The sequence below is a fragment of the Peromyscus leucopus genome, chromosome X (assembly GCF_004664715.2).
Source record: "Peromyscus leucopus breed LL Stock chromosome X, UCI_PerLeu_2.1, whole genome shotgun sequence".
In the NCBI taxonomy this organism is placed as follows: Eukaryota; Metazoa; Chordata; class Mammalia; order Rodentia; family Cricetidae; genus Peromyscus; species Peromyscus leucopus.
Genome location: NC_051083.1, coordinates 23,667,568 through 23,693,232, shown reverse-complemented (window position 1 = coordinate 23,693,232; position 25,665 = coordinate 23,667,568). Strand labels below are relative to the sequence as shown.

The following is a 25,665-nucleotide window of genomic DNA, read 5'->3' as shown; positions in this document are numbered from 1 at the left end:
CAAGCCAACAGCCAAAATCAAATTAAATGGAGAGAAACCCAAAGAGATTCCTCTAAAATCAGGAACAAGACAAGGCTGTCTACTCTCCCCATATTTATTCAACATAGTGCTTGAAGTTCTAGCTAGGGGAATAACACAACAAAGGAGATCAAGGGGATACAAATTGGAAGGGAAGAAGCAAACTTTCACTATTTGCAGACAACAGGATTGTATGCATAAGTGACCTCAAAAAATTCTTCCGAGCGACTTCTACAGCTAATAAACACCTTCAGTAATGTGGCAGGATACAAGATTCACTAATAAAAATCAGTAGCCCTCCTATATACAAATGACAAATGGGCTGAGAAAGAAATGAGAGAAACATCACAATTTACAATAACCACAAAGTATAAAATATGTTGTGGTACCTCTAACTAAGCAAGTGAAAGACCTGTATGACAAGAAATTTAAGTCTCTGAAGAGAGAAATTGAAGAAGATATCAGAAAATGGAAATATCTCCCAAGTTCCTAGACAGGCAGGATTAACATATTAAAATGGCAATCTTACCAAAAGCAATTCAATGCTATCCCCATCAAAATCCCAACACAATTCTTCACAGACCTGGAAAGAATACTACTTAACTTCATATGGAAAAACAAAAAACCCAGGATAGCCAAAAGAATCCTGTATAATAAAACAACTTCTGGAGGCATCACGGTCCCTGACTTCAAGCTCTACTATACAGCTTCAGTAATAAAAACAGCTTGGTACTGGCATAAATACCTGACATGTGGACCAATGGAGTTGAATTGAAGACCTGACATTAATCCATACACATATGAACACCTAATTTTTGACAAAGAGGGAAAAACTACAGTAGAAAAAAGAAACCATCTTCAATGAATGGTGCTGGCATAACTGGATGTCAATATGTAGAAGATTTCAAGGAGATCCATATCTGTCACCATGCACAAACCTTAAGTCCAAGTGTTTCAAAGACCTCAACATAAATTCAATTACACTGAACTTGATAGAAGAGAAAGTAGGAAGTAGTCTTGAATGCATTGGCACCAGAGATCACTTCCTAAATATAATACCAGTAACACAGACACTGAGAGCAACAATTAATAAATGGGAGTTACTGAAACTGAGAAGCTTCTGTAGGGCAAAGGACATGGTCAATAATACAAAACAACAGCTGACAGAATGGGAAAAGTTCTTCACCAATCCCACATCTGACAGAGGGCTAATCTCCAGAATATATAATGAACTCAAGAAACTAGACAACAAAATATCTAACAGTATAATTTTAAAAATGGGTTATAGAGCTAAACAGAGGATTCTCAACAGAAGAATCTAGGTAGTGGTACCGGGTCCTGTGCTCATTGCATGAGTTGGCTGTTTGAAACCTGGGTCTTATGCAGGGATGCTTGGCTCAGTTTGGGAGGAGGGGACTGGACCTCCTGGACTGAATCTACTAGGTTGATCTCAGTCCTCCGGGGAGGTTTTGCCCTGGGGAGTGGGCTGGGTGGAAGGGGAGGGGGGCAGGAGGGGGAGAACAAGGAAATCCGTGTCTGATAGGTAGAACTGAATGGTATTATAAAAGAAAATAAATAAAAATAAAAATAAAAAGAAGACTCTCAAATGGCTGAAAGTCATTTAAGGAATTGCTCAACATCCTTAGTCATCAGGGAAATGCTAATCAAAATGACTCTGAGATACCATCTTACCCCTGTCACAATGGCTAAGATAAAAATCATTGATGACAGCTGATGTTGGAAAGGATGTAGAGCAAGGGAAACACCCCTACACTGTTGGTGGGAATGCAAACTTGTACAGCCACTTTGGAAGCCATTATGGAGATTTCTCAGAAAACTGGGAATCAATCTCCCCAAGACACAGCCAAACCATTCCTGGGCATCTACTCAAAGAATGCTCAATCATACCACAACTACACATGCTCAATTATGTTCATAGCAGCATTATTTGAAATAGCCAGAATGTGGAAACAACCTAGATGCTCCTCAAATGAAGAATGGGTAAAGAAAATGTGGTACATATACACAATGGAATTACTACTCAGCAGAGAAAAACAATGACACCATGGGGTTTGAGTGCAAATGGATGGAACTAGAAAATATCATCCTGAGTGAGATAACCCAGACTCTGAAAGACAAACATGGTTTGTACTCATTCATAAATGGATAGTAGATGTAAAGCAAAAGATAATGGATTACAATCCATAGCTCCATGGAGGCTAGCTAATTAGGCAGACCCTAGGAAAGATACATAGAACACCCATCAATGGAGAAATGGGTGAGATCTATGTGAACAAACTAGGGGTGAAAGGGGTAATGGAGGGTGTGAATTGGGGGAAAGAGAGCTTAGGGGATCAGGAGGTTCTACCTGGATCAGGAACAGAGTGGGAGAACAAGGAAAGTGTTACCATGATAAATAAAGACACTATGGGAATAGGAATAAGTAGAGTGCTAGGGAGGTCCCCAGTAATCCACAATGATGACTCTACCATAGACTACCAGCAATGGTTGAGAGGGTTCCTGAGCTGACCTCCTCTGATGATCAGATGGCTGAATATCCTAACTGTCATCATAAAACCCTCATCCAGTGACTGATGGATCCAGATGCAGAGATCCACAATTGGGTCCCAGGTGGAGTTCCACAAGTCCAATCGATGAGAGAGAGGAGGGATTCTATGAGCAAAAGATATTGAGACTATGATTGGAAAAAATACAGAGACAACAAGCCAAAGTAGTGGAAACACATGAACTGTTCACCAATAGCTGAGGAGCCCCCATGGTACTGGACTAGGCCCTCTGAATAAGTGAGACAGTTGTTTAGCTTGAACTGTTTGGGGGCCCCCAGGCAATGGGACTGGAACATGTCCCTTGTCCCTAGTGCATGAGCCAGCTTCTTAGAACCTAGTGCCTATGGTGAGACAATTTGCACAGCCTTGGCACAGGGAGGAGTGGCTTAGACATGTATCAACTGAATGTGTTAGGATCTGCTGACTCCCAGTGAGAGACCTTGGCTTGGAGGAGGTAGGAATGGGGGGTGGGTTACAGTGTGCCTAGGGGATGGAAGTCAGGAGGACAGGGGAATCTGTGACTGTAGGATGAATGGAAAATTTCTTAATTAAAAAAAACAATTTCCTAAATCTGTAATTTATCACTATGTGGACAATATTTTACTAGTTGATTCAAATGTAGATACTTTAGAAAGAATATTTGAAGAATTAAAGAAAATTTTGCCTTGTTGGAGATTACAAATTTCTCCTGAAAAGATACAAAGAGGAAATCCCTTTAATTATTTAGGATATAAAATAGATCTATAAAAAAATTAGACACCAAAAGGTGCCAATTAGCTGTAGCTAGAGTTTTCCTGCCTTGCCCACACTCAGGACAAATCTTTGTCACCCACCAGTCCCACAGCCACTCAGACCCAACCAAGTAAACAGAGAGACTTTTATTGCTTACAAACTTTATGGCTGTGGCAGGCTTCATGCTAACTGTTCTTATAGCTTAAATTATTCCATTTCTATAAATCTATAGCTTGCCATGTGGCTTGTGGCTTACAGGTGTCATGGCGGCGGCTGGCAGTGTCTCCCTCCACCTTCCTATTCTCTCCTTTCTCCTCTCGGTTAGTCCCACCTATACTTCCTGTCTGGCCACTGGCCAATCAGTGTTTTATTTATTGACCAAGCAGAACATTTGACATACAGACCATCCCACAGCAACTAGCAGAGATCGATCATGGACTCTTAATGACTTTCTAAGATGATTCAGAAATATTTCCCACCTACAAACTATTGTTGGGGTAAAAAATAGTGAATTGACTAATTAGTTCAAAACCATAGAAGGTGACAAGAACTTAAATAGTCCCAGACAATTATCACCTGAAACTGAGAAAGAATTGTCCTTGGTGGAAAAGAAAGTACAGGAAGGTCATGTGAATTGTGTGGATCGAAAGCTTGATTGTGGTTTTGGTTATTTTAACCTCGAATCATTCTCCTACAGAATTTTTAATGCAAAAGCAAGATATTATATTGGAATGGATATTTCTACCAAATAATCAGAGAAAAAAATTTAAAACTCATGGGGAAAAGATCTCTGACTTAATTTTAAAAGGAAAATTGAGACTTCATCAATTAGCAAGGATAGACCCAGCAGAAATTGTCATACCTTTAACAAAGAAGACAATGACAAATTATGGGCAGAAACTGAACCTTGGCAAAGAGCTTGTAGTAATTTTTGGGGGGAACAGAGTAACAGCAAATATCCCAAGACTGAATTGAACATATAAATAGAGCTGATTGGATTTTGCCTCACATTGTATGGGAACTAACCATAGCTGAAGCTTGTACATTTTATACAGATGCAAAAAAACAAGAAAAGGCAGGTTACAAGTCAGAAAATTTAAGAAAAGTGCTTCAAAGTCCTTATAATTCAGTTAAAAAATCAGAATTGTATGCTATTCTGTTGGTATTAATGCATTTTTCTGAACATCTCAACATCGTTACTAACTCTCACTATGCTGAAAGGGTGGTTTTACGTAATGAGACTGCAAGATTTATCCCTGATGAGTCAGAATTAACTTTGTTATATATTCAGTTACAAGATATAATGAGGAATTGGAAGCATCCCTTATATATAACTCACATTTGATCCCATATGGTCCTGCCAGGTGCTCTAGCACAAGGTAATAATAGGCTTGATAAACTATTGATAGGAAATGTGCTGGAGGCCTCAGAATTTCATAAAGAAAAACATCATGCCAATAGTAAAGGTTTAAAAAAAATTCCATAACCTGGCAACAAGCCAAGGAAATTATAGGGGAATGTCCTACTTTTTCTTTTTACAGTCAGACTCTATTACCAGCGGGATGTAACCCAAAGGGTACTCAGAGGAAAGAAATCTGGCAGATGGATGTGTTTCACTTTGCAGAATTTGGAAAACTGTAATATATACACCACACTATTGATGCTTATTCATGATTTCAATGGGCAACTGCTTTGAGTTTTGAAAAAGCTGGTTCTGTAATGGTTCGTTCACTAGAAGTTATGGCCACCATGGGTATACCTGCACAAATTAAAACTGACAATGGTCTAGCATATGTCTCTGGTAAAATGAAACAATTTTTTACTTATTACAATATAAAGCATACTACAGGTATACCACATAATGCTACAGGCTAAGCAGTCATAGAAAGTTAAAATCGAACTTTAAAGTATATGCTAAATAAACAAAAGGGGGTAAAAAAGCCCCTAGAAATAGACTATATAATGCTCTATTAAGTTTGAATTTTCTCATTGCTAATGAGAAAGGAGTCACAGCTGCAGAGAGACATTGGATAATAGAAAAAAACTACAGAATTAAATCAGCCTATATACTTTAAGAATGTGCTGACCTCAGAATGGAAACCAGGTTATGTATTATGTTGGAGATGAGATTTGCTTTTGATTCTATACGAAAAGAAATGTGTGGATACCATCAAAACTGATAAAGGTTAAATTTGAACAAGCGAGAGCTCTTAATTAGAAGAGGTGATAATTCTTCAACCAGCATGAATATCCAATTTAAACTAATTTATACTACTAACAAATGGTTTTCATTTAATCAGATAAAACTTGCCAAAAAGGAACCTCCCCAAGTTAGGCTTGGGAAAGTGTTTTTGTTTTTTGTCTTTCAGGAGAATAAAGGCTAAGCAATCTGAAGAACACTGGACAAATGATACATCTGAAGAAAAAGGACAAATCATCTAGGAAAAAAGTCCCAAGAAGAAGAGTAAATTGGCCTATTGGTACATCACATATAAAATTTGTTAAGTCTTCTTAAATGTTTGTTTCTGCTCTTCTCTAGAGAGTTAACACAAATGGTCTTTTTGTAGTCCCAGTTTGATTAAAAATTAAAGTTGGCTTTGGAGTTGAGTGGTTCTCTCCTTGTCTAAACCCAAGCATGTTGTTAAAGGGAAAAATGCAAACTCCCTGTATCATGTCAGAAGAAAGAGCTATCTGTTATGGGACAGAAGAAAACCAAAAAAATTAATGGACTATTCTATTGCCACTAATCTCAATTCTTTGGTTCTATTTTGATTCTGTAAACTTTTCTTAAGGTCTGAATTTTACATAAAATTTATAAGATTAATATTTCTATATACATTTTGTTACAATATTAATGGTCATATTGAGTACTAACTAATCCTAGCAAAAATACTTCATTTAGCTGCCTATACATGTTCTTGTATTGGAGTCTTTATCAGTTTTTTTTGCAGGGAATCAGGACCAGGCTTAACAGCAAATTTGGAGTTTCCAGAAATATGATGGGGCCCCACAATGACAATTCCATGTAGACAATAATAATATCACTAAGCTGAAAAACATCTCCAAAAGATCATCTTTTGGAGTACAAACTGCTCACAATTTTGAGATGGCTAGCTGAGATGATTCAGCCTCACAGACTATTCAGGCAAGGACTTGAGATAAGTTCTGCACTTTGCATTATTCAGAGACTGGACAACAAATGATATCGCTACCTTTCTTGGAACTTGACAATTAACCCCAAATTTTTCTTTTAAGGATTCCTTAGCCCACAAAAAACAGGAAGTAATTTTAAGAACACAACACCCATATTCCCAAGAGGTGGGGCAGGTGGATTTTGGTCTTTCAATGGATTTCAGGTTTGGGATAGTTGTCATTGTTTAGGAGGGTTGTTTACAAATTTTTGTTGTTAATTGTTAGGAAAAGGTCTAAACAAAGGAGATTAAATTTAAGGTTCTTGTTTGGAAAAAAGGATATAAATAAGAGTTATATTATTGAATCTAGTCTTAAAAAATAGACATACATAAATGATAGAATAAAGGGTAGATTATTGAATCTAGTCTGAACAGAAAAAAGAGAGGATATAGATATGATATAGATAAAAATGTAGATTACTGAATCTACTTTTAAAAGACACTACTAGTTTTAAATACTTTACATTGGATTGGATTTTTATATATTATATACAAATTATGTATATTGAGATTGATATTGTTAGAAAATACTGTACATATATTTCTAATCTTGTTCAGGATATTGTACCTATATAGTTCATTTAACAATGTAATGCAATTTGCTAAACCTTGAAAATTATTACCAACAATTAGGATATAAGGAAATGAAAGTTAGTAGTTAGACATTACAATCAAACTTTTAGACATATTAGGTATGTTTTTAAGGTCAAGCAAAGATATATTTTATACACACAGGTCATCTTCAAACCATTCAGAGATCTACAGAATATGGCATTTAAAATGTTTTAATAACATAGATTCTTTTCTTTATTATGACTATGAGACATGTCAACTCCTGGCAGTACCAATCAACTTCACACAAGATATGGGCACTGAAGAAAGTTAACTGAAGTTAACTTTCATTGTGACAAAATTAGCCACTGGGCAACAAAGTGCCCTCGCATCGACTGCTGACAATATCTTATTCAAAATGGACAAACAGGACACAAAATAAAGGACTACCGATCCTTGCCAAGACAAATGTGGCTGCAGCTTTGGCAACAGGTGTCCTCTGACACCAGGACAATGTGACACCATCGCTGAAGTGGCTTTCCAATCCTCAAAAGGTAAAGTGCCCCTTTCTTTGAAGGCAGCTGAACAGGCAATGGACTGATGGCTTCTGGTGTGCAGTGGAACAGTAGCTGGAGCAGTTATTCTTGAAAGAGTAACTAGGCTGGTGGAATCTGACCTCTCAATGGTAGACTGACATTTAACAAAGGAGATGGAGCCACCCACAAGCTGAGAAGTATGGGATATGGAGAAGAATAGGACGCTGAGATGAAGCCATCCACCAGAAGAATAGGCAGCCACATTCAAAAAACACTAGCAATTTCCAGAATTTAAAATCCTGAATCATGACAGGACACTGGGGGATTTCAGGTTTATCTGGTACATGGAATACTCACACCAAATGTGAGGTCAAGCTGTAGGCCTTGTATATCCTACCTCACAAATGAGTATTTCAGATATGCTAAACCTATAGGCTGAAGATGATGCCCCAACATTGAGGAAAAACCTCAGGTGACTGTCCAGGCAGTTGGCTGTTTCTGTCAACTCAGGTTTTTTTTTTTTTTTTTTTTTTTTTTTTTGGAAGTTGCTTGTTTGCGCTTCCTGTTTTACTAGGTAATGTTATTTCCAAGATTTGAAGTTGAAGATTAGACAGTTTGTAGTAACAATTTTCCTTGTTAAGAACTTTAGAAAAGAAACTAAGAGAGAGTTGAAGATTGGATAGTTGTAGTAACAGTTTTCCTTGTTAAATTCAGAAAAGAAACTCACTAAGAGGTGTTAAGTGCATAAGTTTGAAAGACATCATAAGATAGTTTTCTCTTGGCAATACAAGATAGGTTAGAAAGTATATTAGGTACATTTTGGACTCACCAAAACAGGATAGATAATGGAATATTTTCTCTGAATTTGTCAATGCAAATGGACTACACATTGTTGACATATTTATTGCTTGTATATATTATATATAGTTATTGTACTTATTGTATATAGTTTTTTCTTATATTAGTTATAACTTTAAATTTTTTTATTAGATGATAAAGGGATAATGTGGTGATATTTTATTTGTGCTGAAATGTGATGATATTTTATTTGTGCTTTAATAAAGTTTTCCTGGAGATCTGAGGAAATAGCAAGCCCTTTTAAATAATCATAGAATTCAGGCAGTGGTAGCACATGCCCTTAATCTAATCACTTAGCAGGTAGGGTCTCTGTGTGATCAAGGCCATGCTAGGGAACAAAGGCAAGTGTGGTGACATATGCCTTTAGTCCCAGTACCATAGAGACTTGGAAGTCTGTACAGACATGTGGTGACCAGGAAGTGAGGTAGTGTGGTGGGCCACAAGAATATAAGGAGCCCAGCTGTATATTAAAGCTATACCTTGACCAGGCTAAGGATCAGTCAACTGGCAAGCCATCTAGCATGAACTATTTGGTGTTACACAGCTTAATATTCAGTTGTGCCTAGTTATGAAATTTCTTGTGCTCATAATTCCCATAAAATGTGTGTGTGAACTTCCCTGCTCAAGCCAGTACTTGGATAAGGTCACATAGGCAAAGACAAGCTGGTGGGAGACCCACACCTGTGCTTCTTGAGCTAATAAAGCTTGCTTTGCCTTGAGGTCTAGTGGCTCTGCAGAGTAATTGACTGAGAACAAAAGAGGTTTTTGCATATCAAGGTAGAAGGTAGGGTGGAGCAACATTTCTGAGGAGGCAGAGAACTGTATGGTGGGGGGAAGAAGAAACAGGCATTTTCTGTAGCAGCTTACAGAAGGGCATGGCCAGGGATATGGGAAAAACACAGGTTTCATAGATAGTAAGGCAGAACTCTTGTAGGGTTCATCAGATCCAGGAGCAGAGAGCAAGTAAAGATGGAGGGTGAAGAAACAGAGGAAGAAGATTAGGCTGGAAGCATAAGAGCCTAGTTGTTAGCAGCACTATGAGAGGGCAGTAAATGAGGGGACAAAGAGGAAATGAGTGTCAGTATAGAATTGAAGCTATTTGGACAAGATTTCATCCCAGAGAATAAAGTTAACAGACATAAGAGCATAGTGCATGTAGATTTTTTCCCTTAGATATCCCACGCTGGACATAGCATCTTCCCCAGACTTTGAGCAATTCATAAGGTAGCTGGGCTAAAATATCCAATGAGAGGGCAGAACAACAAGGCAATAAAGGTGCAGGTAAGACTGGAAGTAGCTGGCATTTGGAAGCTGCAGAGCTGGTGAGGTAAGGTTGACTGGTGGCTATTCCTATTTCCCTGATCTCTAAGGCTTCCACCTCTGTATTTGGCTCCATGGTTTCTATCTAATGAGACCACTTAGAAATTTGTCTACAGTTTAGAGCCATGCTCCAAAGATTTCACAAGAAATCAAGAATGACTTTGAAGATTTCCCTGTGGATTTTGTCTGTTGCAAGATGTGCATGAGGAAGAGAGCACAAGTTTGATTCAAGAGGTAAAAACCTACTCATCTCCCAAGTCAAGTTGAAATTTTATCCATCCTGTTGTCTGACAGCTATAAATTTCCATAGATGAACATATGCCCACAACACGATTGATGTCATGGAGAAGTTAAACATTCAAATGCTTTCCTAGAATCAATGTGTATGCTTCAAGGATCAGATTTCTTGCTGCTGCAATTCCATTCCAGTATTTTGTCTACACTAAGATGTTGATTATGGCTCTCATCAACTGTGGTGTTGATCCTATTGTTTATGTTAGGATAACCAAGACCAAGCACTATAATTTGAATTACATGAACAAAAATTGAGGTTGAGTTGGCATCCCGGAAGCAGGAAAGGTGCTTGAGTGAGTACTTTTGTGAGTCAATATGAAGAGATTTAAGGCTCTGCTCGCATACCAGAGTGACTGGGGGACTATTTATGATTATTTTAAAGGTGTGGTTAGAGGGGACTACCAGTTCTGAAAATGTAGCTTTCCAGATCCTGAAGAAATCTCCATAAGAAAAAAACCTCAGTTGCTTGACAGTTTAAGGGAGGGGATGTTAGCACAGGCTGAATTTATTCAGAACTCAGGTATGTTTTGCCCTCTACCCTTCCCTAGTAAGTAACTCAAGACTAACATAGTTGGGCCTTTCACTTTTACTCTTGAGATTGTTAATCTGTATTCTCTTTTTACATTACACATTTCCTCTCTGAGACCCATGAAAGAACTGAATGGGCAGTTAGATTGTCTTACTTTTACCCCATTACTCTTCGTGATTAGATTCCTCAGGGGCTCATTCCAGGTTTCTTTTACCTTTGTTTTTCAGTTTGTACAGAGGATGATGTACATTAGCCTTGTCCTTGCTTTTGAATGAGTAAGAGCAGCAAATATAGAGATGTGGCAAAAACATCTTTTAATCTATTTTAAAACCTCTTGGAGAAAGCAACAACAAATAATTCTAATTAAAATTAGTCTTCTGAATCCTGACTCGGATCTCCCATCTGGACAAGAGGTGAGTGCCTGGACTCAGCCTTGATCCCATCCCTGGGGATCAGCCATTCTGGGAAAGACTGGCTCAACTTGGCCACAGATTCTGGCCATCAAGCAGGATCCCTTCCACCCCCACTGGGAAGGCTCCCCTTCTCCAAGATTCCTGGAAGACCCTGCAATCTCCATGCCCTGCCCCCATGCACATCATTGCCAGAGACCCCAGACACTTCCTGAGACTTAGAGACCGGCCACCAGCTCCCATCCTGCCCCAGACTTCCTATCTGGATAAGAGGTCCCATTCTGTCCTGGACCTCCCATCTGGACAAGAGCTCCCATCCCATCCCCGTGCTCCCATCTGGACAAAAGAGAGAGACTTCCTGTATCTGTCAGCTCTGTCTGGACTAAGTGCACTGATATGAATGAATGAAACCACAAGGAGATGGGCAGACATCAAGTGAGAAGTACATACAACAAAATGAAGACCAATACAGCATCACCAGAACCTAGCCCTCCTCCAACATCTAGACATGAACATCAAAAAATGAAAGAAGCAGAAGTAAACAGCCTTATGAATAACATCATGAAGAAGGTAGAGGCATATATAGAAGGAATCACAAGTGAAATTGAGGAAAAGACAAAAAAAAATGGGAAGAACGCTATAAAGAACTAGAGGAAAAAACAAATAAAGCAGAAGAAAACAATAATGCCCTGGAAGAAAACAATTAAGCCCTGAAAGAAAATCATCAAAAAGCAATGAAACAGATGAAGGAAACAGTCCAAGACCTGAAAAGGGAAATAGAAAAAAATGAAGAAAACACAAACAGAGGGAATGCTGGAAATAGAAAATCTGAGTAAACAAACAGGAAATCCAGATACAAGTATAACCAACAGAATGCAAGAGATGGAAGAGAAGATCTCTGGTGTTGAAGATAGAGTAGAAGAAGTAGATTCATCAGTAAAAGAAAACACTAAAGCCAACAAAGTCATGACCAATAATGTCCAAGAAATTTGGGACACCATGTAAAGACCAAACCTACAAAAAATAGGGACAGAGGAAGGAGAAGAATAGCAACTCAAAGGCACAGAAAATATATTCAATAAGATCATAGAAGAAAACTCTCCCAACTTAAAGAAGGAAATGCCTATGAAGATACAAGAAGCCTGTAGAACAACAAACAGACTAGAACACCCAAAAAGTCCCCTCACCACATAATAATTAAGCAACTAAATGTACAGAATAAAGAAAGAATATTGAGAGCAGGAAAGGAAAAAGGTCAAGTGACTTATAAAGGCAAACCCATCAGAATAACACCTGATTTCTCAATGGAGACTTTGAAAGCCAGAAGTGCCTGGACAGATGTAATGCAGACATTAAGAGACCATGGATGCCAGCCTAGACATATATACCCAGCAAAACTTTCAATCATCATAGACAGATTGAACAAGACATTCAAAGACAAAGCCAGATTTAAATAATGCTTATCCACAAACCCAGCATTACAGAAAGCACTAGAAGGAAAATTCCAACCTAAGGAAGTCAGATACACCCTCAAAAACACAGACAATAGATAAAGCCACAGAGGTAAACCCCAAAGAAAGAAGTACACACACTATACCACCAAAAAATAACAGGAATGAACAATCACTGGTCATTAATATCCCTTAATATCAATGGACTTAACTCACCTTTAAAAAGACACAGGTTTACAGAATGGATAAAAAAGCATGACCCATCATTCTACTACATACAAGAAACACACCTCAAATTCAAAGATAGACACTACCTATGTATAAAAGATTGAGAAACAAGTTTCCAATCAAACAGTCCTAAGAAACAAGGGGGTGTAGCCATCCTAATATCCAGCAAAATAGACTTCAAACTAAAATCAATCAAAAGAGATCAAAAACGGCATTACATACTCATCACAGGAAAGATCCACCAAGATGAAGTTTCAATTCTGAACATTTATGCTCCAAACACAAGGGCACCCACATATGTAAAAGAAACATTACTAAAGCTTAAACCACATATAAAACCTCACACATTAATAGTCGGAGACTTCAATACCCCACTTTCACCACTGGACAGGTCTCCCAAATCGAAGCTTAACAGAAAAAAAAAGGGACAGAACTGATGTTATGATTCAAATGGACATAATCAATATCTACAGAACATTCCATCCTAACAAAAAAGAATATACCTTCTTCTCAGCACCCCATGAAACCTTCTCTAAAATCAACCACATACTTGGCCACAAAGCAAATCTCAACAGATAAAAAACAACTGGATTAACCTCCTGCATTCTATCAGACCATCATGGTTTACAGATAGATTTCAACAACAAATCTACAGAAAACTTACAATCTCATGGAAACTGAATAATGCTCAACTGAATCACAATGGTTAAGGAAGAAATATAGAAAGAAATTAAAGACTTCCTAGAGATCAATGAAAATGTAAACACCACATACCAAACTTATGGGACACTATGAAAACAGTACTAACAGGGAAATTCATAGCACTAAATGCTCACATAAAGAAATTGGAGAAATTTCATACTAGTGACTTAACAGCACACCTGAAATCTCAGGAACAAGAAGAATCAAAGTTTCCCAGGAAGAATAGACGCCAGGAAATTATCAAAGTGAGAGCTGAAATCAATAAAATAGAAACATAGAGAACAATACCAAGAATTAATGAAACAAATTTTGAGAAAATCAACAAGATAGACAAGCCCTTATCCAACCTAACCAAAAGACAGAGAGAAAGCATCCGAATTAACAAAATTAGAAATGAAAAAAGGACTTTGTTTCTTCCTTTACTCATGTGGTCTTCATTTACCCTGGTCTCCTATTCCTTGTTCTCCCTCTCTGTTCTTGATCATGCTGGGATCTCCCACTCTCTTTCCCTCGACCCTCGTTCTTCATTGTTCCTACTCATGTCCAGGTTGTTCATGAAGATCTCAGCCATTTCTCCATCACTGGGTGATCCTCGTGTCTTTCTTGGGGTCCTGTTTTCCAGGTAGCCTCACTGGTGATGTGAGTAGCAGTCTAGGCATCCTTGTTTCACATCTAGTATCCTCCTATGAGTGAGTACATACCATGTTTGTCTTTCTGAGTCTGGGTTACCTCACTCAGAAATCCACAAAGATACCCCCACAAAAAACTGCTGGCAATGGTCGAGAGACAGCCGAGACTGACCTACTCTGGTGATGGAATGGCCATACACCCTAATAGTTGTGCCAGAAACCCCAACAAAGGACTGAGGAATCTGGATGCAGACATCCATGGCTGAGCCCTGACTGGAGCACTGGGAGTCTAATTAGCAAGGAAGAGGAGGGTTTATATGAGCGAGAATTGTTGAAACCAAGGTTGGATAAAGCACAGGGACAAATAGCCAAACGAATGGAAACACATGAACTATGAACCAAAGGCTGAGGGGCCCCCAACTGGATCAGGCCCTCTGAATAGTTGAGACAGTTGATTGGCTTGATCTGTTTGGGAGGCATCTAGGCAGTGGTACCAGATACTGGGCTAATTGCATGAGTTAGCTGTTTGAAACCTGGGACTTATGCAGGGACGCTTGGCTCAGTCTGGGAGGAAGGGACTGGACCTGCCTGGACTGAGTCTACCAGGTCTATCTCAGTCCTCGGGGGAGGCTTTGCCCTGGAGGAGGTGGGAATGCAGGGTGGGCTGGGGGGAAAGGTAGGGGGCCAGGAAGGGGGAGAACAAGGGAATCTGTGGCTGTTATGTAGAACTGAATGGTATTGTAAAATAAAATAAAATTAAATTAAAAAAGAAAATAAATGAAAAAAGGGACATAACAACAGACAATGAGGAAATCCAAAGAATCATCAGGTCATACTTCAAAAACCTCTACTCCACAAAACTGTGAAATCTAAAAGAAACAGATAATTTTCTGGATAGGTACCACATTCCTAAGTTAAATCAAGACCAGATAAACTAATTAATAGTCCAATAACCCCTAAGGATATAGAAACAGTCTTTAAAATCTCCCAACCAAAAAAAGCCCAGGACCAGGTGGTTTCAGTGCAGAATTCTACCAGATCTTCAAAGAAGAGTTAATACCAATATTCTTTAAATTGTTCCACACAATAGAAACAGAAGGAACATTATCAAACTGCTTCTATGAGGCTACAATTACTCTGATTCCTAAACCAAACAAGGATACAACAAAGAAAGAGAACTACAGACCGATCTCCCTCATGAACATTGATGCAATAATACTCAATAAAATACTGACAAACAGACTCCAAAAACACATCAAAACAATTATCCACCATGATCAAGTAGGCTTCATCTCAGGGATACAAGGGTGGTTCAACATACAGAAGTCTGTCAATGTAATACTACATATAAACAAACTCAAAGAAAAAAAAACACATGATCATCACACTAGATGCAGAAAAGGCATTAGACAAAATCAAAGACCCCCTTCATGATAAAGGTCTTGGAATGATCAGGAATACAGGGAACATACCTAAACATAATAGAGGCAATCTACAGCAAGCCAACAGCCAACATCAAATTAAATGGAGAGAAAATCAAAGCGATTCCAATAAAATCAGTAACAGGGCAAGGTTGTCAACTCTCCCCATACTTATTCAATATAGTACTTGAAGTTTTAGCCAGAGCAATAAGACAACATAAGAAGATTAAGGGGATACAAATTGGAAAGGAAGAAGTCAAGCTTTCCCTATTTGCAAATGACATGATAGTATACTTGCGTGACCCCAAAGATTCAACCAAGGAACTCATACAGCTTATAAACTCCTTCCACAACATAGCAGGATAGAAGATCAACTCAAAAAATCAGTAGCCTTCCTATATACAATTGACAAACAGGCTGAGAAAGAAATCAGAGATACATCACTCTTTACAACAGCCACAAATGATATAAAATACCTTGGGGTAATACTAACCAAACAAGTGAAGGACCTGTGGCAAGTACTCTTAGTCCCTGAAAAAAGAAATTGAAGAAGATATCAGAAAATGGAAAGATCTCCCATGCTCATGGATAGGCAGGATTAACAGTCAAAATGGCAATCTTACCAAAAGCAATCTACAGATTCAATGCAATCCCCATCAAAATACCAACACAATTCTTCACAGAACTGGAAAGAATAATACTCAAGTTCATATGGAAAAACAAAAAACCCAGGAGAGACAAAAGAATCCTGGGCTTTTGGTTCCCCCTGAGCTTCTTTGGGAATTCAGCAACTGGAGAGGTTTCAGTAGCTATAGGTGTTGGCAGATTGGAAAGCCTATTTCAGATACTTAAAAAATCACCTTTATATTTCTGTTACTGTAGAACCACTTCTAATACTAAGATGTTTATTGTTCAGTGTTCCCTAGAAGTTTTGTTCTTATAAAATATATCTTTATCTATATCTGTATGTATGTATTAATCAATAAATGTATCTATCTATCTATATCTATCTATCTATCTATCTATCTATCTATCTATCTATCTATGAAGGTGATTTATTAGAATGGCTTACAAGCTACTCTCCAACTAGTCCAAAAGTGGCTGTCTACCAACAGAAGGTCAAAGAATCCAGCAATTGTTCAGTCAACAAGGCTTGGTATCACATTTGTAATTCAGTATATGTTGCAATCATGAAGAAGTTCTTATACCAGTGAATGAATGGGCTTTATAGTGAGAATGAGAACAAGCAGCCAAAGAAAACAAATTTGCTGCTATATCTTTTATATTGGCTCCCGGTACAAAGTATTGTCCAGATTAAAGGTTGATCTTCTCATTTTAAAAGACATGGATTAAAGGTGAATCTTCCCATGTGGAAGATGTGGACTATAAGTAGGTCTTTGCTTTTCAGAGGATATAATTAAGAAAAAGAAATCCATTTCATGTGTGCCTAGTCATTTGAGTTTTAGTTAATTCCAGATGTTATCAAGTAAACAACCAAGAATAGTTTTGGCTATTTGATGCATATCTTAATAATAAACTAATTTTAAAGACTTCACTATGGCATTTCATGGGTTCCCACTGGAATCCACTTGTTGCTTAGGACCAAACACATAGCCCTAGTAGTCATGGAAACATAAGAATGTGTATAGTTATTTCTCTTAAGGCTGGCAGTCGGTAACACTTGGATTTCCTGAAAGAGAGATAAACAGGTAAGAATTTTATATTTTCCATGTTGTTTTCCTTAATCAGCTTTACTATCTTAAGACACAAGATGACAAAGAAGGTCTCTGACATATTGATTAGGGTATTTTTGTACATGTTTTCCATTTGAGTAAATCCTTCAGGATATCATAAATTACAGGAAGACCCATTTGAATAATAACTCTCCAGTGTCTGCACTGCCCATTTATCTGTGTACCTCACTGATGTTTATGAATGGGAATAGACATTTCTGTTATTTCCCTATGTATAAAGTGAGAATAACAATTTTCTGGGTATCATTCAAGGGTCACTAATATTCTGAAGTGTTTAACATAGGTTCTAACTAAGCAAAGCATGTGCTGTGAATTTAAAAGTTTCTGAGAGCCCAACAGTCACCAAGGCATTATTCTGAGCAGAGACATGTGCCTAACAGAACTTTTTTCACTCAGGTGCTTCACCACTTCATGTGACTCCCTCTCTGATCAGTATTTCCTGTAAATAAGAGGAACACTTGTGATATTGTCATCTTCTAAATGGATCACTTCACTGATAACACAAAAAGGTAAAAAAAAGAAACATAATGTATGCTTCATGAAGGCTTTCTACTTGGTTCTTTACAAAAAACTTGTGTCTCATCTTGGGGTTCAGACAAGGGCAGCACCACATCCTGTCTAGCTAGCTCATTTGGCACAAAATCATTCTTCCTCCTGCTTTGATTTTGCTTCAAACATACTGCTCCTATAATCACTGCCTCAGATCTCTCTTGGAAATAAAAAGCTCATGTGATACCCAAGCCACCATCAATTGCAAACTGATCTTGTTAATGTAATTTTCCAAGCAATAAGTCTACAACCTTCACCATTTTAGGAAGCACATTCCATAGAAGATTATGGAACAGTGGGTATCTCATAGGTAATGCTTGCTGGCAAGAAGATCCCATTTATATGACAATTAGTAAAAAGTGAAAGATTTATATGATCTGAGGAGAAACCAGGAGTCCAGTCAAAGAGAGGGAAGAGGGACAGAATAAGCATCATAATGGGGAAATCTACAGAGACAACTGAACCAAGCTTGTGGGAACTCAAACTTTAGTCTGACAGCTCTGATGCTTGCATGGAACTGGACTAGGCCTTCTGCATATGGGAGACAGTTGTGTAGCTTGGTCTGTTGGAGAGGGCCCTGGTAGTTGTATAAAGATCTATACCTGGTGCATGAGCCCATTATTTATGGCAAGATATCTTTCTCATCCTTGATGCAAGGGGAGGGGCTTGGTATTGCCTCAACTGAATGTACCAGGCTTTGCTTACTCTCCACAGGAGACCTTACCCTTTCAGAGGAGGGGATGAGGGATGGTTTGGGGGAGGTTGGGAAGAAGCAGGAGTAGGAATGATGGAGGATCTGTGGTTTGTAAGTAAAATGAATAAAAAAAGTTTCTTAAATAAAAGAACCACAAAAAGATCCTTAACCTTCTGCATGTGCAATGGCAATGACATATGCACATGCTGGAATCACTGAAGAAATTTGCTTCCTTCCTTCCTTTTGTTGAATAACTCTTCATGACCACTCATCATGATTTTCTCATTTTCCTTATTGATACACACAAAGATATGAATTTAGATAAGATGCAAATAAGTTTCTTCATGATGTTAATGTGAAGTGTAAGTTTTGTGTCAAAGATGACATTGGCTCAACCAAAATACCTCAGGATACTTTATATGTTGCACCCAAATGAAGCCAATAATTTCAAGGTGCAATACTGAATATATTGGCAGATACAAAAATTTGCATATCCATGATTCTTCATCCTTTACAGATAAATTATAGTTTTGTGGTTATGGGAATTGAACCCAGCACCTCACACATAGTAGACTGTAGCTGGAGCAATCTCCAGTCCCACCCTGGCTGGCAGCCACTCAGACTCAAATAAACACACAGATACTATAATAATTAAAATGCTTGGCCTAATGGCTCACCCTTCTTGCTATCTAGTTCTTGTATCTTAAATTTCTGTAAATCTATTCCGTTGCCACGTGGCTCGTGGCTTACCAGTATCTTACATGTTGCTTCTCATCACAGTGGCTGGCAGAGTCTTCTCTTCAGCTTTCCTCTTCCCAGCATTCTCCTCCCTCCTTTTCCCGACTATAATTCCTGCCTGGCTACTAGCCAATCAGCACTTTATATATCAATCAATCATCCACAGCAATAGACAATCAACACTCCACCAAAAAGCTATATCTATATCCATTTGCACATTGAAGTTTAAAGTTTGTGTTCAAGCTGGTCTTAGTCTGAAAATATTACATATGCCTTTCTATTAAATTGAATACCATTTAGGAAAATATGTAAAGCCTTATGACAGTATCTGTTATAACACCATTGATCTACTTAGCATTTCTTTTTCATTCATCTTTTATGTTCATGTATCTTTGGACATTGAAAGAAGTCAGATATGCAATCCAGAGGTAGAGACAGACAGATCTCTATGATTTCTAGGCAATCCTGGCCTACCGAATGAGTTTCAGAACAGCCAGGCTTGTTACACAGAAAATCCCTGCCACCCTTCAAAAAAATCCAAAGCAAAACAAAAAAAGAAGCCAGGTGTGTTTTGATTTGGCCTAAATGATCATACCATCATTTGTATTATTTGCCTTTTTTGCATCTTTCTTTCAAGGGTTATACAAATTAAAATGCTTTTGTAAAGATCATACAATAATCCACAACAATAACTTGAGCATTCTTCTCCACAGAACACTCAATAAAGTTGTTTACAATTGTTATGTTTTGCAGAGAGGGATGCAGTCAGTATCACCTTAAATGATACTGAAAACTAATATTTCACCTTTAATTCCAAGTATTGAAATTCATAGTCAACAAACAGGAATATAGCAGCACTAGAAGGATATAGTGAAATTATTGTCCAAAATATCTTACAATAGGAACTTCTACCACATTCATAGATTTAAAGGCTTCTTATACATATGTAAAACCTTGAGACAGCAAGGGCAAGGTATGAGTATTTATTCCTCTGTAAACCATGATTCATTCATTCTGTTTTCCACTCTGCATTTGTGTTTCTGGATTTACTCTATACTTGTTCAATCGTATCTCCAGATTTGCACAGGTGAAGGAATGGATCTTCAGACTGACTGGCTTCCTTTGCAGCCTCTTGTCATTGGGGTTTGGAATAATCCTCCAAAGCAGCCGATACTGGCGCCTCTGGGAATTTGATGACGAAGTTGTTCAGCTTGTGTACATTGGACTATGGGAAGCTTATTACCATCGGGAGATTCACATCTCTGATTCTGTGACCAGGATACTGGTGCACAGCCCTGTCAACTCGACCTGGACCATTTCACCTGAATTTAGATGTGCACAGAGCCTGATCTTACTGGCTATGATTATAAAACCTGTGGTGGTGATTTTTAGCTCAGCGACCATTAGGGTTAGCATTGTCAGAGCCTCAGTCCCTGAGATTCAGATACTCTGCTACAAGTGCTGTGTCTTAATTCTGCTTCTCAGCAGCCTTTGCACAGCTCTTTCTGTGACCTGGAACCATGTAGTAGATCTTTATGGCAAAACCACTCTTGACTTTCCACCCACCTTTCCTGTTAGGAAAGAAGACCTGATCAAAAAACACCACACTCATGTGTTCCCCATAGGGATCCTGACAGCCACCCTGTCACTCTTTGCCATGATTATGTTCCTCTTTGAGATCAGGTCATTGAAACTACAGAGTAACCTGAATGCCCATGGTGCTTCCAAGCAGGCCAACCAAAATGCCTGAAACATGAGCTCTGGTATTTTCCAAATGTGCCAGAATACTCCTTGGTCAAATTTTCTAATACTACACAATATTCTTTTAGTATTATGCTCATTTAAAATAAAATATTTTTTTGAAAATCAGGCTGTGTCTGAAGCTTGTATCTTCCTCTAGGTGTCTAATTTATTCCCTTCCTTAAAGATGTTCACATCCTAAGGTCTGCATGCAAAGATGATGTGTTCCAATAGTGCTAACTCCCAAGCAAATGTACTGGTGAAATGAAAATGGTTTAAATCTAAGGTGAGTGGTTTATTATTAAAATGAAATTCAACACAAAAAAATTAAATATGTGTCAAGTTGGAGACATTTAAGCCCTAATGTACATTAAAGATACACCTTTAAGCCCTAATATGCAATGCCTCTGAAGTATTCCCCATGATGAGAATAACTGAAATTCACAGAAATTTCTAGTTGGGCAAAAGGATAACTTTGTGGAACAACATGGTAGGACATGGGCATGATTCAGCTGTGTGGAAGACCTCTGAAGGTTAGACGATTCTACCCAGTGTGGTTAAGCCACTAATAATGCCCTGATCCACTCCATCCAAAATAAGAGGCAGGTGCTCCAACTGAAACAACAAAATACCTTATCCAAACTGGAGAGATGGTGGAGGCAGCTGGTTTCTGCGAATCAGTGTCTATATTTCCAAGGAGAGTTTCTGAATCATTATGTCTTCTCTGGGTTTAATCAGAAAACAGTGTTTCCCTCATGGGCAGGTCAACACCTAGGGTAGTGACTACAGCCAATGTTCCATTGAATAGCTGTATTTTCACTTTGGTCTCCTCCTCTTAGTCCCATATTTCAGAATCATGTGTGTGATAAGACTTTAGTGGAAGAAGAAGAGTAAGTACCAGTTAAGGTACCTAAGGAGAAAGATGGAGTAGACATCTATGTAAACTAACTGAGGTAGCCATGCTAATCAGAGGACCACTGGTATAATTTGTTGCTACATGCTAATGTTTTAAATGGAGTTTAATGTCAAATTCCCAGGTCACGTTGCATGGAAATGCTAGGCCTGACATTCCTTCCCATTACACCAACAAAAACATGAATCATGACTAAAAGGAATTCAAGTACATCTGTTGGGAACATGAACAAAGGAAGTAGTCTAGTGATCCCAAATTTATATGAGTAGACACAAGGGCCTTTCTTTTAAAGAGAGAAAGAGAGCAGGGAGTTTGCATCTTTAAGGAGTCCTTTTGATGGTGAGGTCCTGCCCATATTTTCTCATATCTCTGGTGCTCTTTACTACAGCAGATCATTTGGATCCCTTGAGATGAATGCTTTTACTCCAGTATACAACATTTCCTGGCAAAATTATTGCTCTCTGCAGGGCAATCTCTCTGTGAGGTTCTGTTGTTCTTGGAATACAGGGTCACTTCCATTTTAGGACTTTGCCTGAACACAGGAATTTATCTTCAAGGGGCCTGTAATGGAGCATTGTAAAACGCTGAGGGTAAGATTTCTACATTACTCTTGTTTTTTGCTTTCAGTCATGAATAGAGTTTGAGGTCAGTTGTATAGACACTGCTTGTGAGATGAACATGACTCCATGCCTCTGTAAATAGGCAACCCATAGTATTGGATACAGATGCTAAATATACTCTGGATTCCATGCAGACAGAACACTCATGTACATAAATAAAAGAGACTGCAGATACCAGCCAAAACTACTATACCCAGCAAAACTTTCAATCTCCATATGGTAAAATAAGATATTCTATGATAAGTATTGTTTAAATGTAGATTTACCTATAAATCCAGTGCTATGGAAGGTCCTAGAAAGAAAACTCCAACCAAATGAGATTAACTACAACCATAAAAACACAATTCATAGATAATCTCTGACCAGAACAATCAAAAGAAGGGAAACATACACTCACACAGACACACACACAACTTACAACTTACAAAAACAATAAAATACTAGGAATCAACAATCATTGGTCATTTATATCTCTCAATATAAATTGTCTTTATTCTCCAATCAAAGACACAGATTCAGAATGGATGAAATATATGATATGATGCATCCTTCTGTTGCATCTAAGAAACATACCTCAACATCAACAACAGACATTACCTCATAGCAAAGGGTTAGGAAAAGGTAGTCCAAGCAAATGGGTCTAAGATGTATTATGATGTAACCATTTAAATATCTAACAAAATAGACTTAAAACCAAACCTAATCAGAAGAGTTAAGGAAGGACACTCATTCTTATTAAAAAAAAAAACTACCAAGATGATATTTCAATTCTTGTCATTATTGACACAAACACAATGGCACCCAATTCAGAAAAGAAACATTACTATAGCCTAAATCACATATTGACCATCATACACTGGCAGTGGGAGACTTTAATACTCAGAAAAAACTAAACAGAAATACTGGAGCTGACAGATGTTATAAACCAAATGGAACTAACATTTTCACAGAACATTTCAGCCAAACACAAAATGATATATAAAAAAAACAAAAACAACAAGTAATCCCACTGAAAAACAGAGTACAGGTTGAAATAGAGAATTCTCAACAGGGAAAACACAAATGGCTGAGAAATGTTCAACAACCTTGGCCATCAGGAAAATGCAAATCAAAATTATTTTGAGATTCCATCTTACACTTCTCAGAATGGCTAAGATCAATAGCACAAGTGACAGCTCATGCCAGTGAGAATGAGGAATAAGGGGAACTTTGCTTTTTGGAGTGCAAACTTATACAGCTACTGTGGAAATCAGTGTGGTTGTTCATTAGGAAGCTGGTAATTACCACATTATCCAGGCATACCACTCTCAGACATATACCCAAAAGATGTTTCATCTTACCACAAAGTCACTTGCTCAACCATATTCATTGATACTTTATTCATCATAGTCAGAAATTGAAAACAGCCTAGATTTCCTCAATAGAAGAACTGATAAAGAAAATGTAATACATATACACAATGGAATATTACTCAGCTGTTAAAAATTACATCATGATATTTACAGGCAAAAGGATAGAAATAGAAAGTATCATCCTGAGTGAGGTTACTTAGACACAGAAAGTCAAATATGGTATTCAGTCACTTGTATGTGGATACTAGACCTTAAATATGTGATAACCAAGTTACAATGTGAAAATCCATAGAAGTTAGACATAGAGGAAGTGACTAGAGGGGAACATATAAATCTCCCGATGATGGAGAAATATAATTGATTTTATAGATGGATTGGGACTAGTCCTTGGAGGGGCAGGATCGGTGGACCAGGTGGGAGATGGGAGGGGAGATGAGGTTGAGTGAGAAAATGCAGGTAGAGACAGTAAAAATTGAGGGGAAATTGAAGGGTGGTGTGATGGCTATTATTGGTTTTCAACTTGACTACATTTGGAATGAACTACAATTGAGAAATTGGATGGCACACCTGTGAGACTTTTTCTTCCTTGGTTTGAAGTGAGTGAATTCACTTCTAGTCTTGGACTTTGAGGTAGGAAGAAATTACATACATTTCTGCTGGAAATGTATGTAAGGACATAGGAGAAAAAGCTTTTGCTGTTTTGATGCTTGCGCTCAAGTCGATAGCATACCTGTTCCTTCAGTGGCATTGGAGCCTACCTCTTTTAGATTCTAGCCTATACTGAAGACCAGTCGAGACATCTAGTTTTGCATACTGAGCAACTACTCTATTCTTGAACTTTCTATTTACAGACAGCCATTGTTGAATTAGTTGGACTGCAGCCTGTAAATCATCACAATAAATTCCCTTTGCACACATACAACTATATGTATAAACATACACATATGTATGTATATGTATACACATGTAGAGAGATTCACTCTGTAAGTTCTGTTACTCTAGAGAATATTGACAGGTGATATGGAAAACTCCTTAAGTGGAAACTTCCTAAAATATATGAAGGCGATTCTAATGAAGTCTCCAAATAATGAAGGAGATGGAGCCATAACTGGCCACCTTTTGTCACCAAATGAACCTTTCATTACTAGGACTGCCTTATATCCAATTGAGCCATTTGCCACAGGGGTCCCATTGAAATCCCTAAACAACTGGGTTGTTACCAAGACAAAAAGTTGATCTCCAAAACCTGACAGCAAGACCCCATTGCTGAAGAAATCACCCCTACAACTCATTGAACATGGAGAGATGGAGCTGGTGCCTACATAGAACCTTCACCCAGACACTCTAGTGTCTATTTATGGAAAGATATTCAGCAACATACGAAAAAAGAAATATAAACATTAGCCCAACCACAAACTCTTTAATCTGCAATGTCATTCTGCCTGCAAAATATGCTATGGCAATGTTGGCACAAAGCTTAAGGAAGTAACCAACCAATGTCTGATTTGACTTAAGGCCCACTCTAGAAGTTGGAAACCATAACAGACACTACTCTGGCTAAAACTTCAAGTACTATATTGAATAAGTATGGGGAGAGTTGACAGCCTTGCCCTGTTCCTGATTTTAGTGGAATCGCATTGAGTTGCTCTCCATTTAATTTGATGCTGGCTGTTGGCTTGCTATAAATTGCCTTTGTTATGTTTAGGTATGTTCCCTGTATTCCTGATCACTCCAAGACCTTTATCATGAAGGGGTGTTGGATTTTTTCAAATGCCTTTTCTGCATCTAGTGAGATGATCCTGTGTTTTTTTTCATTGAGTTTGTTTATATGGTGTATTACATTGACGGACTTTCATATGTTGAACCA

General features: G+C 38.1%; 1 protein-coding gene across 1 annotated transcript; it reads left to right on the top strand.

The window, feature by feature from the left end:
* Positions 1-20,173: 20,173 nt before the first annotated feature.
* Positions 20,174-21,025, top strand: LOC114688747. The gene has a single exon (XM_028863274.2). It carries the CDS (start codon positions 20,174-20,176, stop codon positions 20,921-20,923), a length of 750 nt encoding a protein of 249 aa, XP_028719107.2. The 3' UTR covers positions 20,924-21,025.
* Positions 21,026-25,665: the final 4,640 nt, after the last annotated feature.